The sequence below is a fragment of the Protomyctophum bolini genome, assembly GCF_963924005.1.
Source record: "Protomyctophum bolini genome assembly, chromosome: 3".
NCBI classification, from domain to species: Eukaryota; Metazoa; Chordata; class Actinopteri; order Myctophiformes; family Myctophidae; genus Protomyctophum; species Protomyctophum bolini.
Window position 1 is genome coordinate 12,362,476 of NC_137864.1, and position 17,826 is coordinate 12,380,301.

At 41.8% G+C, this 17,826-nt stretch overlaps 1 protein-coding gene across 1 annotated transcript; it reads right to left on the minus strand.

The window, feature by feature from the left end:
* Window positions 1-313: 313 nt before the first annotated feature.
* colgalt1b (collagen beta(1-O)galactosyltransferase 1b) lies at window positions 314-17,715 on the minus strand. The gene is made up of 12 exons (XM_080759955.1): window positions 17,321-17,715; window positions 12,916-13,026; window positions 12,363-12,480; window positions 7,942-8,076; window positions 7,564-7,768; window positions 7,313-7,432; window positions 7,075-7,151; window positions 5,548-5,654; window positions 4,285-4,417; window positions 3,927-4,054; window positions 3,585-3,791; window positions 314-3,434 (listed from the first exon to the last, which is right to left on the minus strand). Exons 1-12 carry the CDS (start codon window positions 17,539-17,541, stop codon window positions 3,164-3,166), a joined length of 1,833 nt encoding a protein of 610 aa, XP_080616081.1. The 5' UTR covers window positions 17,542-17,715; the 3' UTR covers window positions 314-3,163.
* Between the last annotated feature and the right edge of the window lie 111 nt (window positions 17,716-17,826).

The window sequence follows — 17,826 nt, forward strand, 5'->3', positions numbered from 1 at the left end:
ATCTGCACGTCCCTCACTTTGGTCTGAGGAGGTGCATTGCTATATCTTATGTACGGTGACAAAACTTTAAAGGCATTGCGCTTAGACCACTTACAGTAGCCTACATCCAGAACTACAACACAGCAGATATTTTGATAGCACTTGATATGCATTCCATGTGTATAATACATTATGTGCCACTGTGCATCAGTATCATCTATTCTACAGTATATAGGGCCCAATGTACTGTACTTTTAACTGAGCTATGCAGGGCTATCTATCGTAAATGTACATTCCGTTTTTGGATAAGCTAAATGACATTACCAAACAACCCTTTCATTACAAAACTCATTTATTCTTTGGTAGGCACAACTTAAAAGTGACTCAATGTCTTAGAAATGTTAGGAAGATTACATTATTGTTGAAGCTATACTTCAACAAACAAAATGCAACTAATGTGCCATTCATTTTGGTTAATGGCAATATTTAGCTTGGGAGGAAACATTGTTCAAAAAGTTAATATTTGCAATGTCAATGAATGTGGATTTTTTAGCATAAAATACCTATGAATTGTGTGAACTATTATCTTACACTGTATAAAAAATAATGTACATACATTATCAAATAACTCCTTGAAAGAAAACAGTGTGGTGAATCAACCATACAGTATAGGAAGGTACAACCACCACATCAAAAATGTATACATTATACATTATTAAATGGATAATGAACTTCTTCTTGGATTGTATTGAACTACAAATATTGCCAATATGTTCCTATTATCTCTGTGAGTGAGTTCTCTTCTCTCTACTTTCACTCTCATTATAGAGCTTAGAAGACTCATCCAGTTTGGTGACAGATTGCTGGTAGTGTGAAAAAATAAAAAAGGTGAAATGTACTATTCATCTGAGGATTGCGCTGCCTGAGGCAACCACTGAACAGTGACAACATTTGTTACTGTCAACTGTACTATATACTATATACCACATTCTCTACGGGGCCTCATTCAAGGTGATTTTCACTTTCTTTAATTTCATGCCAATATTAATTAATTAATTAATGTAGGCATCAACATTTTTCTGTTTAGACTAATCTTACAAGAGAGAGAGAGAGCTATTTCGTGCCAATGCACCAGGGTGGTAAGATTTAATTCAGTAGGTCAGTGAAGACAGATGGGCCTTGCGGCCATGGGAAGCATAGTCCAGCTGAGCACTTGTCTTTTACACATACTGTATGATAAATTAATGTGAGTAAATCAGACTGTGAGTATTTAAAAACGGCTTATATTTGACATTGTCACCGCATCACTCGTGACCTATCGATTTTGTTTCAAATTCATTAATGCAGCCTTTTCACTTTCCCATAAGATCCATATACCGGTAGGCCTACTGCACATGGTCATGGGCTGCATTTCTATATACTTTATCCAAAGCGATTTACAATAGGCATTATATTCACCCATTTACACACTGATGGCAGAGGCCACCAACCGATGGTGCAAAATTATTCCGACGGCACGTAGGTCTGATTCGCCCCATCACTAACCCTGTCCCTAACACTAACCCGGCACGTTGACGGACTAATGCGCCGTCGGAATTACGAGTCTTGCTCAAGGACACTTCGACGACGACAAGGAGACAGGAGGATCCGGGGATCGAACCGGTATACCTTCTAGTTCCCAGACCATCACTCTACCTCCTGAGCTACTGCCGTCCTGCACAATCTGCTTTCTTTTTTTTGTTTTTCTCATTAGCAGGCAACAGTGCAGCACTCTCTCTCTCTCTCTCTCTCTCTGTTTCTGGCACAACAGCGCCCCCTACTGGTACTAATAGTCATACTCGTGCTCATTAACGTCACACGGACACATAGGTGCACGGACACATGAACACGGACATTGCTGTTCCTTGGAGTGGTTGCACCACTCAAAAACGCTATACTCACAGGAACTGATAAAGTTGATAGTCAATATGAATGTGTAGTCTACACAATATGGACAAATAAGTTATAAGGTTTTAGTAATTAGCTGAACTTTGGTGACAATGTAATCATTACAAGGAAGAAAATATTGCACGTTCAAAAATATCTTTGCTTCATATCGTATTTTTCTTTAAAAGAAAAATAAATCAATTGGGGAATGTACTGTGGCGACAACATGGACTGGAAGGGGCTAAAAGACATCAAATGTTTCAGGCCTCAAGGCCCTTTCAGACACGACACGCTATACAGCACACACTTTGGGGGAGTTGCGGAGGACAGAGCAAAATAAGCAGTTTTCAAAACTTTTAGTGGGACTACTACATAATAAAATGTTCTGTATGATAATTATACAGTACGTCTTTACCGCATTACCTCAATTAAGACACTTTAATGGGTGTGTAGAGCTATCACAGGGAACACATAACAAATCTATGATAAGGTTGTTTACCATATATACGCTGTAGGCTAACCTGGTCTTGTGAAGCCAGACGAACGGAGATCTTTGCCAATCATAGGGAATCCTACTGTAAATGCAAGGTAGTTGCTACAATGGTGGCGAGAACAACGGCTAACAATAACTACACTAATTGCTTTGGAAACAAATCATATAGGTTCTGCAATGTTGAGCGAAGTGTATTGAGTTAGAGACAGACTTGTAAGTCTAAGGCAAACCCTTTTTTAACGACTGTTAAAACATATTTGACATGCTACTTCTTGGATGGAAACAATGTTTCCAAGATATGATTTTCTCCTGAGGTCTTAATACAAACAAACATATGTCATATGTTATGTCATATACTTGAGGAAATTCAGACACACACGTTATCATTTCCTCCATTTTGCCTTCCATATTGGAAATAATGGGTTAATTGCGCAGTCGTGCCACTGTCCTATTGTGTCTGAAAGCCCCATTAGTCAAAAGACATAAGAGAAGCAATAAATAAAAGAAAATGTGTTAGCTGACTCTTCAAGAATTAACTAAATTAATTAATTACTCAAACGTCCTCTTGAGGTTAGACATAAGGAAATTCCTCTTGACAATCATTTGTTTGTCCCTCATATACCCTACCAAAATTTCATTAATTTACCCCCTGTCCTAAACCCTTGTACCCCTAAATTACAGCACATCCCTTCTAATCCCGCTTTATCACAGCTTTTTCTATTCCTATCCCAATTTCTATCTGCCAGTGCCCCCCCTCCCCCTTCATCACAGCTCATCCCGTGCACTCATATTTTCCAGTTCAGACTGCAGGACGTCAGAGTTCTGAGCCTCGGAGCTCAGCACCTCCTGCTCCTGGGTCTTCCTGGACTTGGCTCGGTCCCAGTCTGTGTGGACCGACTCGTTGTCCCAGACTACAGAGGTCTCTGTGTCGCTGATGTAGCCGTCGTCTCCTGTGTAGTGGGTTGGATACACCAGGAGCGGCTCGGCAGAGAACGCGCGCAGGTCCCGCTGCTCAAAGTGTTCCATGTACTCCGATCTGGTGAAAGAGACAAGTCTGTTAGTTGAGTTAAGAAAGAAAAAACTGAAAGGTTAAGGAATAACGGAGGAATAAAGAGGCAAAAACTAAATTTAAAATGATGTATAAAGCGGTAGAAAAAGAGGAAGAGCAGAGAGTGGGTGGACTCACACAGGATGTTTATTGAACATAACAGGAAGGAACTCATCCACCGGAAGCAACTTCAACAGGGGCTCCGCCCGAAGGAGCTTCTGGGCACCTTGTAATGTTATCATATAAGCCAGAGTCCAGTAGGAATAATCTGCCTCCACCAGATTGCGTATTTTTGGAACAGATTTTTCCGGGTGCTCCACTTGCATCCGCTTCCTCCCAATGTAACTGTGTTGAAGAGTTAAAAACAGAGACTTATCAAGAGACAGGCAGGCAGAACCATGAAGACAGCTAACGCTACTACAGAAATAATCAAGTCTTCCCTTGCAAGTATGGGCGTCTGCTTTTGAGGACGACACTCACATGAGGTCCCAGTCCAGTTTGTGCGTGGTCACCTCATACAACAGGTTTTGGAGACGTCGTTTGAAGAACACCTCGAAGCGAAGGTCATCTTCTATGACCAATGAGGTGTGGAGACCACGATCTACAATCTATATACACAGACAAAACATTTGCCATACCATCTAAACTTAAGTTGATCACAGAGCTTCTTTCACTATCAATATTGGTATGTTCCTTAATATATATATACCACGTCTGCATTAGTATTGCCAAATTGCTCTCACAAACATGATATTTTTGCTAGTTTTCCATTTTATTTTCAATGGGGTCAAAACGAAAAGGTATGCCATGAAGCTTGTGGCTTGCCTGAGCAGCTCACCTCCTTCCATATGTTGTAATGGGAGAGGAAGCAGCCAAGCTCCCCTTTGGAGAGCGGTCGACCGTGGTAGGGGTCCTTGTAGCCTGGTAGCATCGCAATACCCATTGTCTCGATGTCACTTTTATTCAGGGCCCTGCGAAAAGCCAAGTGGAAAGCCAGGCAATGAGGTGAGGAAGGTATAGGAGATGTAAGTAATGCAAGATAATTTGAGGACTGTGAACATGATTTCCATCAGGTATGTAGGAGTGACAGGTAATATTCACAATGGCAGTCATTTTGCTCTTACATCATACAGGGTGGGGTAGCCCACACTCACAACTATGATGTAAGAGCAAAAATGGCCAAAAGGGATGCAGGTACTATCTATGCCAAGTTAGTCATTCTTTATGACTTTTTGACAAATATCAGAAATAATGTACAGTATAGACTTTCAATCTTGTACTGCGCACAATGAAGGTGAATAGAGTGATGTCATATATGGCCTTTGTTCTGGCTGGACTGCATTGAAATTTGATTTGTCACAAAACACTGAATGTAGAAAGAAACCATCTATTAAACAGGGCTGTGGAGTAATGTTTCCTCAGGGGTAGTAAGGGCAGAAACATCTAACATTATACACTCGAAAGGTCAAAAAGGTTGTTTTCAGTATTAGTTGTGATCGCAGGTCGCATTTACAATGAAAACATGCATTTCACGTCAGTTGGTTGGTCCGTCACCCCAGGCATGACCATATTGTGTATTTGTGACATCACGTGACATGGGATGGAGATCCCTGATGTCATCAATATTGGCCAGCAACTCTACATCTGACCTCAAACCACAAACCCTTAGATCTCCATATATGGAGCTGACCTGTTATGACATTCCATATGTTGATCCATCCCCACCCGTCCTTCCTCTTCGATGTCTCCCTTTTGACTGATACCTGTCCATTTAAACTGTAGACGGGCCTACCCCAAAGTTATTTTGGCAGCCGGCGAAAAATAGAGTTCTCAAGAGGCCCGAAAATTAAGGCCCAGCCCTACCTGGGCCACCCTTAGATCTCCATATATGGAGCTGACCTGTTCTGACATTCCATATATTGATCTGACCTCATCAAACCCTTTACACAAGACATGCTCAATCTATGGCCAGTACAGAATTAATTTCATACCTTTATACTGTATGTTTACCTTGTTATCGGCATAGCACTGTTTTTCCAAATATATGATATGAGAGAAGAGAGAAATGAGGGGAGATGGTAAGTAAAGATGAAAAACGTACTTGCCATCCACAGCAGCAATGACCTTACAGCTGAGTTCTTGCTCGTATAATGATCTTAGCATTCGTTCACGCCGGTCCACTCTCCGTACCAGGTTTATCATGAATACCTAAACACACACAAGTAAAACTGGAGATGATGATGTACACAGTATCATAATGTATGTGACGGCCCTCCTGCTTCAGTAGGAGTATTAGTTTTAGCCGATATTTTATAATAATTACGTTGAAGCCTGAAAAAGCCTTTTGTGATGATGAAGGCTGCAGATTCTACCAGTGTCAACAAGTTGGAAGTGGAACGTTTTCAAATAAAAATACGACATTCAAGCCGTTTATGTTGGGATTATGGGCCGACATTTCAATAAAGGTGCATCCCTAGTTTTGGAATAAAGATTGCTTTTTCAAATTCAGTGTTTATTAAGCCTTTTTCAGAATGGGCTAATGACTAAGAATAAGATCATATCGACATTGGTTTATATTGTTTATCGTCTGTAAAAACAATTGATTATATCGGATAAAATATCGGCCAGACCCATCAATATCGGCCAGACCCGGTGTCATCCCAAATTGTTTCACATAATAACTTCTACTATCTACCATAGCTTGCCAACTCGGGCGGCATGCTCGGTCATTGGATGCACAGTGTGGGCACTCCCATGCCTATGGCGTGCCTGCCTTTTTTTCAAGTGATTTTAAAAGTCATGCACTGGTTCCTGTCCCCATACTGCTGCAGTTCCCTGGTGGACTGTAATCAGCGCAACTGGGAGCACCTGGCCAGTTTCCCAGGGGTATTTAAGACCTGGCTGTTCCAATTCACACAGCTTCTGCCACTTATTGAGCCCATTGCACTCACAGAGTCCATTTTCTTTCCACAATGAGATGACCTCCTGAACAGAACACCTACAGCGAAATTAAAATAAATTGCTGTCTGACAAATGGCTGCGTCATTTTGTTTTCCCCAATCTAACCCAGTTCGAGGCCAACATTTGTTTTCACCAAATGTGTTAAAAACTAATAGGCTAATACAAAATTGCTTCAGACTTGAGTGCAAAGAGCTTCAGATTAGCATTATAGTATACCCCAGTTTGCATTCATCATCCAAGCACATATCCATCTGCTGACACACTGATTGACACACCTCATAGCTTTTTTAACCTCATAGGTTTTGTTTTTGCCAACCAGTAATTTGACATTTGAGCAACAAGAGATGCTTACGTTGCATTTGGAGCATGAGGAATGGAAACAACGAGCAGAAATTGAAAAGCATGTGGCATTTGAAAAGTATGCAAGAAAAGGTGTTGCAGCACTGAAAACGTGAGTGTGAAATTGATGGCAGATGATACTGCACAGTCGGGCGGTTCCTTGTTTTGCCTGAAGTTGCCAGAAGAGGGTTTTGATATTCTGGGTAATTTGTGGTTGTTGACAAAATTTCATGAGAAGGATCCAGGAATGTTTTTCTCCTGTTTGAGCATTTGGCTGATACAGTACGTGTGAATGTGAATGTATGTGGGTCTGTACAAAACAGCTTACCTCATCAAAACCCAACTTGTCTGCCTTTTTGGGAGGAACAGACAGAAAACTGGATGGTTCCAATGGGGGATTATTCACTGCAAGAGAGAAACGGAGGAGTTGATATCTTCCTGATCACTGAGTCTGTGTCTGTGATCATACTGTAGGTCAGATGATCTTATGTATACAGAAGAGGTCAACTGTGAGATTCAGGGACATATTCGTCACAGTTCTGATATTATCTGAACACCTCACTCACCCATGATCTCCAAATGTGTGTGCAAGAAGCTCTCTGCCTCATCCTGCAAGGTATTATGGGAGCGTATTGGGACTGGGAAATACCCATAGGTTTCTCTGTTGCATACATACATCTGTACATCTGACAAAGAAAGACAAAGGCCAGAAAGCAGGTTAACGCACCTCAGCAAAGACATGCATTCATGCACGGAAACATACAGGTACAAAATGCACGAGCAACAAGCAAGCGTCCCTTCCTTCCACTCCCATCACCTGCCATGCGCGCTGAGTATGCAAAGACGATGACATCATCCAGGGCCCAGTTGTACTCTGGGTGAGGAGGGTAAAAGGCAAGCTGCTGGGAGGCCTCTTTACGCAGGTCGACCAAGAAGGTGGAGTGGACCATCGGTACAGCAAAACAACCCAGACGCTCCTGCTTACGAATGGGCATGTAGGCTGCCGTACGCTTGTAGTAACCCTGCAGGTAATGCACATGCAAAGACGTGTCTTAAAGAGAAAGTTCACACTTTAACAGTCTTTTATTTAGAAATAAATGTAGACACAAGATTCATGTACTGTAACCCCGGAAATACCCCTGCTTTAAAGCATGTGTACATGGTGAATACCGCAAAAAAATGCAATGCATGTTACCTGTGAAGTCATGCCACACCAGTAGTTGGAGTAAGCAGCTCTGGACTCCAACATGGGAGCTACGATTGTTTTGTTCTCATTCATCAGCATCCACAAGACATCCTCATTGGTCAGCAGATTGTCACAATCAGCCACCTAACATGTAGGACAGAGGTAAACGGATCAATGTGTGCTGCAACACACACACACACACACACACACACACACACACACACACACACACACACACACACACACACATACGCATGTGCACAAATACAGCATGCAGTAAAATATACCACCACCAACCACTGAGGGAATTACATAACATTCAACATGGCTTGATCACAGAGCACACTGGGCACAACGAAACTATTCCTTCTAATTAAACAACCTACTATTTGACATGACCCATTGACCCAGCTGGCTGTATTTACATGTGCAGTGAGCTATTCTCTACACTGGCATCTATGTATTTAGGAAGACCACTGTTCAGTGTCCAGAGAATCTGCGTTTTTCCAGTGGTTCAACCCAACCCCATGTTTGTCTTATTTTTTACCACCAAGAATAAGCACTGTTGGAATGAAGTCGACAGCTTAGTCATTATGTTTACGGTCAACTGATAGTTTCTTCAGCCATAATGTTCGCTCCAATTCATTTCAGTTTAGTTGTTACTCTTCACATGGAAAACCCTGCTAAATGCCTATACAGCATATTATCTGCCTAAATCTAGGCAGATAAATATATATCCTGACACCTTTTAACTTTCATGCTTTCTCACTATTTGGCACGGCAGCAGAGATAAACCATGTACTTTGCTGTGCACCTTCATTCGCCCCAGATCTGACTCATTTTGGTTGCCATTACGTCTAGACTAGTAACACCCTTAGGCCAAAAGTCATGTTGTAACTTTTATTTTTAAATACTCATGCTACTATTTTCTATTTCACTTAAAGCTTTTGCTGTTGTTACTTGCGCAAGCAGAGCGCGCAAGTAATCGTTTCGCTTGGTCTCTTCGAAGTGAAGACAAGTTTTCTTCAACGGTGAATCTGTGCCTGGTTTGCTGGGACTAGTTACAACATTACGTCATCCTTGAGAGAGTACATGGTGTGTATATGACGTAATTTGTAACTAGTTACAAATTACGTCATATACACACCATGTACTCTCTCAAGGATGACGTAATGTTGTAACTAGTCCCAGCAAACCAGGCACAGATTTACCGTTGAAGAAAACTTGTCTTCACTTTTTGGAACCAAGTAACCACAGTATACTGCTAATCAAATTACAACTACATACTCTGTATGTAGTTGTAACTAGAACAACTACATACAGTCTGTGCCTGGTTTGCTGGGACTAGTTACAAGTTACAAGTTACAACATTACGTCATATACACACCATGTACTCTCTCAAGGATGACGTAATGTTGTAACTAGTCCCAGCAAACCAGGCACAGATTTACCGTTGAAGAAAACTTGTCTTCACTTTTTGGAACCAAGTAACCACAGTATACTGCTAATCAACTAGTTACAAATCAGACAATTTGTAACTAGTTACAAATTACGTCATATACACACCATGTACTCTCTCAAGGATGACGTAATGTTGTAACTAGTCCCAGCAAACCAGGCACAGATTTACCGTTGAAGAAAACTTGTCTTCACTTTTTGGAACCAAGTAACCACAGTATACTGCTAATCAAATTACAACTACATACTCTGTATGTAGTTACTTGCGCAAGCAGAGCGCGCAAGTAATCGTTTCGCTTGGTCTCTTCGAAGTGAAGACAAGTTTTCTTCAACGGTAAATCTGTGCCTGGTTTGCTGGGACTAGTTACAACATTACGTCATCCTTGAGAGAGTACATGGTGTGTATATGACGTAATGTTGTAACTTGTAACTTGTAACTTGTAACATTACGTCATATACACACCATGTACTCTCTCAAGGATGACGTAATGTTGTAACTAGTCCCAGCAAACCAGGCACAGATTTACCGTTGAAGAAAACTTGTCTTCACTTTTTGGAACCAAGTAACCACAGTATACTGCAAATCAAATTACAACTACATACTCTGTATGTAGTTGTAACTAGAACAACTACATACAGTCTGTGCCTGGTTTGCTGGGACTAGTTACAAGTTACAAGTTACAACATTACGTCATATACACACCATGTACTCTCTCAAGGATGACGTAATGTTGTAACTAGTCCCAGCAAACCAGGCACAGATTTACCGTTGAAGAAAACTTGTCTTCACTTTTTGGAACCAAGTAACCACAGTATACTGCTAATCAAATTACAACTACATACTCTGTATGTAGTTGTAACTAGAACAACTACATACAACTATTTACCGTTGAAGAAAACTTGTCTTCACTTTTTGGAACCAAGTAACCACAGTATACTGCTAATCAAATTACAACTACATACTCTGTATGTAGTTGTAACTAGAACAACTACATACAGTCTGTGCCTGGTTTGCTGGGACTAGTTACAAGTTACAAGTTACAACATTACGTCATATACACACCATGTACTCTGGTCCCAGTTCACAACGATGACGTAATGTTGTAACTGGTCCCAGCAAACCAGGCACAAACCTACGGTTGAAAAAAACTTGGCTTCACTTTTTGGAACCAAGTAACCACAGTATACTGCTAATCAAATTACAACTACATACTCTGTATGTAGTTGTAATGTGATTTGTAATTTGTAAATCTGTGCTTGGTCTGCTGGGACCAGACTACACAGATGACCATATCTCTTACGTCATCACTGAGAGCTAGTCATACATATACACACCGTGTACTCTGGTCCCAGCTCTCAAAGATGACGTAATGTGGTATCTGCTGGGACCAGATTATACAGATGACCATTTCTCTTATGTCATCACTGAGAGCTAGTCATACATATACACACCATGTACTCTGGTCCCAGCTTTCAACGATGACGTAATGTGGTAACTGGTCCCAGCAAACCAGGCACAGACTTACCGTTATATAAAATAAGCCCAATACCAGCATCACAAGACAAGCCCTTACATGGAACCCACAAGGCAAAATAATAATAATAATAATAATAAAATAATTATACTGTATAATATATTTTAATTCAGTTTATATACCTTTTTTTTTCATCTTTCATTTTTTCATTTTTCTGTAAAAAAGTAGTTAGGTAGCAAATAGTTACACGTAATTATTATACATTTCAAACGTTCCTTCACAGAGATACTGAGATGTGATACTTTCCAGCGGTCGAAAGTACTTGCGCGCTCTGCTTGCGCACTAGTAGGCCATTTATGGCCTACTAGTGTGCAACAAGCAAGTATGCACTCGGCAGAGTGCAGTTCTAGTTTACAATGTGTTGATCATGCATTTAATACACAGTGTACCGTAACAGGTTTACTTTGTTTAGTTTTTTTACTGACTGTAAGAACACAGCAGTCCACAGATACTGTACAGTATACAGGTATAGTCATGCAAATTATATGTATATAGAAAAGGATTACAGTCTCACATTCTACGCTTATAGAGAGGCCATTTTATTTTCGATTTAAATTATCAGTCAAAGTTTTCTCCTGAATGCAACATCCAATCATATGGAATTGATTGGTTGAGGGGCCTCTTTATAGAGTGCATAAATATGAATAAAGTCAATGGTTTAATACTATACATACATTGTGTACTGTGCTCAACGTATGAAAACATTGTTTTGCGCAACAAAGTGTTCGGAGACTGCAGACCTAGCTATATGTTTTTTCATTATTTGTTTGTTGATCTTCTGTTTGTTCTGCACCTGGACTTTGAATTGGATGTGATTGCAGTATCCTATTGCCTCCTCTATAGAGCGCACTTCCAAAATCACCACAAACAAACTCTATTTCCCCCACAGCATCTTTGTACCTTTTACCCCATGACTGACACAGCCCCCTGGGTAGGCAACCAGGCCTGGCAGAGATCAGCGCGCCAAGGAGTGCACTTTTCTAGTTATGACTATTTTGATCTTCTTATCTATTTTGTCTACACTGTGGAGGAGGCTCTAGGAACAAGAATTTAAGTGTCTGGACTGTTGCCAGCTGTCTTGTACTGTAAGTGCATAACAATAAAACCATGCTCTAAATCTGACACATTGCTGAGTCATACAGTATATTCTTCGGCATTTGTTCTGTATTTGTTTTGGTCTCGTTTGCAGGATTTGCTCAGTTATTATTTGCAATATATACTATCACTGAGTAATCTAATGCCATAAATATAATAACTCATAAACCAACTAAGTGGAAAAAGTGGCACTCCAAAATAAAAGATCCAAGACTGGCTCAGATGCAATTCTCATGTTTATTTGAGAACGCTAACGCGTTTCGGCAGTAGCCTTCTTCAGAGCACATTAAAAAGGTTAAATTTGAAAAATTAAATAGGATGTAGGTTATAGTTTTTACGCACCAGGAAGTAGTCTGCCCATATCTCACGGGCAGTGTCCAGTGCTGCCTGACGAAGCTTCATAACCTGTTCATAGCGAAGATTAGTCCATTGTTTTGGCCCGTCCTCATCTTCATATCCGCTGAGGAATGCACAAACACAACATTTACAGTAAAGATACAGTATGAGTATGAACTGGTGGGTTGCTCAGAATAGTGTAGGTCACATTCATTAGACATCAACAAATTAAGAGTTTTTAGAAAGGGGAGGAAAATGAGCACAAATAGAATATTAAAATGTGTCATGACTCATGAGTACTATGTATGTATGTATGTATTTGGTTAAAATGGGTAGGGTTTAAAAAAAGGCAAGAGTTTGCTCTGGTGCACTGGCCTTGTATGTATGTATGTATGTATGTATGTATTGTGATGACCCATCCTGTGGGGTTGGTTTGGTTGGTTACTAATTGTTCTTCTCTGTCCCTGTGTAGGAGGAGAGTGCCAGCCTGCTGAGGTGTGTCTTGGGGATTGACACACCTGGTCCCACCTGGTATACTCTTATTATTACTCTACTTCACCTGGGCTCTTCTAGCGGTCTCCATTCCACATAGTGGTAGAAGTTCTGCACGTTAATGAGCCAGTCTCTCAGGATGGCTGTGGTGTTATCTATGTTGTGGTCTGTTGCCACCCTGTGGACAAAAATAAGGCAAATGCAGTGATGGGGGAGAGAGACACAACAAATGGAAAAGGATAACAGACAGACAAACAGACATAATACAGTATCAATGCAACGGAAACCCAGTCTGGCTCAAAGAACAACAAGGACTTTGTATACCAGGGGTGCCCACACTTTTTGGACTTAAGAAAAGTACTTTTAAAATGACCAGCTCAAGTAGGTTTTCGGGTAATTTGCCATACACATTTTCATATAACTTTGGTAGCCTACTGACGTATGTGTGCAACTCTTGAAAACAAAGCGTTGCATTGGGGGGTTAGGGGAGCTGACAAGCCTGACAGGCCCAGTTTGATCAATCAAGTCACCTTAATTCAAGTAGCAGATGCCAAAAAGGGGAGAGGTTTTGTGATTTTGTTTATACATATTTTAATTATGTTTTTTAGAGGTATGTCATGTGCTGATTGTGTTCTACCTGCACAGCCTTTGTGATCTACTGGTAGATCGCAATCTACCACCTTTTAGGCACCCCTGTTATATACCTTCCAAAAGCTACTAGTCTTGTTGCATGTCACATGAGAACCTGTTGATTGATTAGGTCAGATATGTAAGACAATAGCCGGCTAATAGAGCGTCGCAGTCCCGCCCCCTTTCAGAACGGCGAATCAAATCATTAGAAAGAAGAAAATAAAGGCAGGAGACAACACTATTATTTTTTTGTTCTTCTTATAAATTATTTGATCGGCCCAAAACATTGTGTTCATTGTCATGATTTGGCTTTGTCCGTGGCGTAACCGTCTTTAAATAAATACTTTAAGAAAAGCCTATGGAGAAAATTAATGGAGAATCATTTCCTGGGCCACTCGCCGTTCTGAAAGGGGGCGGGACTGCGACGCTCTATAGTGGCTATTATCCTAGAACAGTGCTAGACACAACTGAGCAAACCGTACCTGTAGTAAGAATAATGCTTTCAAGCCGAGATGCAAATCTCACAAACGTAGGTAAGGAGAGAACTATAAGATTATTATAACTATTTTAAGTTAATTTAAATGTTCACATCCAAGAATTACTTTGACAGCAGACAGAGAGATTATACAAGTATAAATCACAAATAGGCCTATTAGCATGCACCTTTATCAGGTGTGCCACAAACAATGGGAGAAATTTGTTCAGAATTATGGGATGATATTCGAGGCTTTTCATTGCTTTCGTGGGGCTGTCATCATTGCAAATTAAGCGTGAACAGAGATGAACAAAGGACAAAGGGGTGTGTGTGTGTGGGAGGGGCTGTTCTTTCTTTGCTGTCTGTGTTATCATAAGAGCTCTCTCAGTACTGCTAGATATGTGAGTAAGAGAACAAGAGTGACAGAGAGCGGGGGGTAGAAAGCGAGAAAGAGAACGAGTAAAGCCCACTTTATATTTCCCCATATACCTGTGTAGCTCACTGCAAATACCTGATTTTCTACTAAAAACACCACACATCGAGTTATTTGCCCAATCTTACGACAAAGTATGAATCACTCAGAAATGGCTCCAGCCCTGAATATATGCTGACTGTTTGGCAGCCAGCGTGCTGCAGGTATTGGTTTAGCATCTGGCTGTGGTGCCGTAACATGGGAATACTGGACCATCACCTATATGTGAGAAGATCCATCTTTCTATCTTTCTCTCTCCCTCCCTCTCAGTCAGAGTGATAGTAGTGAGTGAAAGAGATTTATAGCATGAAATGATGGCACCACGCCATGATGATAAAAGAATAGCTGGGGGAAGACAGAGAGACAGATGAAAGAGTATGATTTAAGGTATGAAATATATTCTCATGGGAACGTGAGCGCCACAAGTCTACAAGCCCTGCAGCATCATGCAGCACACTATGTGAATGTACACGTGTGTGTGTGTGTGTGTGTGTGTGTGTGTGTGTGTGTGTGTGTGTGTGTGTGTGCGTGTGTGTGTGTGTGTGTGTGTAGTACCTAGCCAGATCCGTCTTTATTACAGAGCTACAGTACAGACATCAGCAGATGGCCATAGAAACTCACTTGTAATGTAATAATATTCATGTGTTTGAAGTAAAACATTGCACCTCTGTGGATTTCTCCTAATTGGATAAAATTGGTATCCCGGCCTGAACATGTAAATATAAAGATGTACTGTATATACTTATAGCAAGGAAATATCACTTACACTCTCTTTAATGTAAGTATGTGCAGAGAGAGAAACACATGCTATAAATGTAATCTAAACTAAATCTAAATTCAAGCTGTTTCCAACAAGAGGGTATAGCAACTCAGGCAGTGCGATTTGAATAACCTCATAATTTACTCAAGACATTCCAGTGTACTGGCCATCATCAGTCTGTTGATGAAATGATGGCCTCGGGCCTAGAGTATAAACATTAGAGAAAAGTATATAGGGCTTTCAGGCATGTTTAAATAAAACTAGAGCAGTGCACGTGGGTGGGCCTCTACAGCGGTGCCCGTTGGGCACTGGCCTACTTGGAACGATGCAAGTTGAAAATGCATGCCCACATATTATGCATTGGAGCCTCTACATCGGTGCCCGTTGGGCACTGGCCTACTGGGAACGATGCAAGTTGGGAATGCATGCCCCACCCAGATATTGTGTCTGTGTCCCATATATGGAGTTCTTTGTCAGGCATGCCCAAATATGGAGTCTATGCAGACGTCAGAATGATGTCAGAACAGGCCAGCTCCATATATGGACACTGGGCAGGGGCCCCGTGTCCAGAGCCCGGGCAGAGGCCTTTTTGGTGCGGTTCTGGACAACCGCGGGTCCGACCGACTCGACACCGGCCACAGCACCCCCTGTGGTAGGGTGGAACGCATGTGTTGAATTTGAAGTTGAATTTGAAGTTGAGTCGGTGGGGCGAACGGTTCTCGAGTTACGTGGATTACACACGTACGTACAGACATGCCAAGAAGAGTAGCATCCTGATTGTGCGAAGTAAAGAGGATAAAAAGGCAGTTTTTCCTAACTTTATTCTCAGCGATAACATTCTCCTTGTCTGCAGTGAGATTAAGTACCTCGGGCACTATATCTCTGATGACCTCACAGATGATAAAGACATTCATAGACAAAGGTGCAAATTGTATGCCCAGGCAAACATTTTAATGAGGACATTTCATAATTTCTCTTCAGATGTTAAGGTATCACTGTTTAAAGCTTTCTGTACACTGTTGTATACTGCTCACCGGTTGGCTCACCTGTGGAGTAACTACAAGGTGAGTATCATGCATAAACTTAAGGTTGCATATAATGATGCATTATGATTACTAGTGAGGGTACCAAGATGGCACAGTGCCAGTCAGCTGTTTGTGAACTTGGGGGTGCCTACCTGGCAAGCCCTTCTAAGAAACTTAATGTACACATTCATGTGTCGACTAGAGGAGTCTGACAACTGTGTCATCAGGTTGTTAACCAACCCTGTGAAGAGCTCTAATAGGTTCTCTTCCATGATTTGGAGACATTGGCGAAACTGCCTCTACAGTCTACACAGGCTATGAGCATATATATGCGCCCTCACTGTTGTCTTCATATGTTTGTGTTAAACAAAATATTTGTGTTTACACAAACTCGTAAATAGATATCATATCATAATCAAGCTACTGTAGGTTGGAATTCCGAAACATCAAGGGGGCCTAAAGGAGACAAAATACACAGTAGTATGCAACTGTGTAACTAACTGTTACTCAGTCACATAGGCTATACTTGTGACTGTTTATATAGCCAGGTCCAAATACCATATCTGAAATACCGTTACAGCTCCCAAGAATCTACTTCACTTTCTCGAACTTTCCTAAACAACACCGGGAATGTTTGTTTGGGAATGGCAGGGAGAAGAAGGGGAAGAGGGAGGGGAGCGAAGAGAAGGGGTGGGGAATGGGGATGAAGAGGAAGAAGAAGGGGCGATGAGAGAGAGAAGCCTCTATGGCTGAATGGAACTTTTTGGACACGTCTCTGCTCGCACGCCAGCAGGCCTCCCCACTCCAGAGGGAATGCGTGATTAAATTCCCCCGCCATACCCCAATATCACTCATTGGATGTATCTACTATTATATCAAATAAATCAAATGGCTCATCCGGTGATAACTGCATGATGCGCGCGTACACGAGGCATGGACACAAACGCGGGCGCACGCACGACGTTCTACTCTCCTCTCTACCTGTCCTGTGCTGCACTACTGCCTGTCTTGCCTGAGCTGCTGTGGCAGCAATAACAGTTTTACTATTCAAGTTCAACCAACATGTCCTGTGTGTTGCGATGAGGGGCTAGAAAGATGCGACGGACTCACCAAAGAGCGATGCGGTCCTTCGGGTAGTTGAGGCGCTCTATGGCACCGAGGAACAGCGGCAGGGAGTGCTCCGAGTTGCGGCACACCAGCGCGATGAGAACCCGGGGAGCGAGGAGCGGAGACTCGGGGCTCCACCGCTCCTCAGTGAAGTAGCCGCGGATCCACCGCGGGGACAGAAGCGACAGTAGGAGGACAGGCAGCAAGGAGCTGACCCGGTGCATGGCCGGGGGAGAGACACTCACCGCCGGGCACGGACTGATCAGAAGGATCGGGTTCAGAGAGAGAGAGACGCGCAAAGATGTTACCGCCGGCCGGGGAGCCCTTCTCTGTGATTTTTATTATGCCGACTATAAAAGACGTCTGGGTCAAACTACGCGAAGGGGGAGTCGACTAAATTAAAGGGCAGGGCCAGGCTTGTTTAAAGGGACCTCGCCTTTCCACACACTGTAATACCGGTATGTGGATTATTACACGTTTATACTGTATATAAACGTGTAATAATCCAC

Coding starts and splice junctions, on each gene's coding strand:
- colgalt1b (XM_080759955.1), bottom strand. CDS start 17,541: ATGCACCGGGTCAGCTCCTTGCTGCCTGTCCTCCTACTGTCGCTTCTG. Junction 7,769..7,941: donor GGTGTGGCATGACTTCACAG/GTAACATGCATT, acceptor CATTACCTGCAG/GGTTACTACAAGCGTACGGC. Junction 7,152..7,312: donor CACACATTTGGAGATCATGG/GTGAGTGAGGTG, acceptor TCTCTCTTGCAG/TGAATAATCCCCCATTGGAA.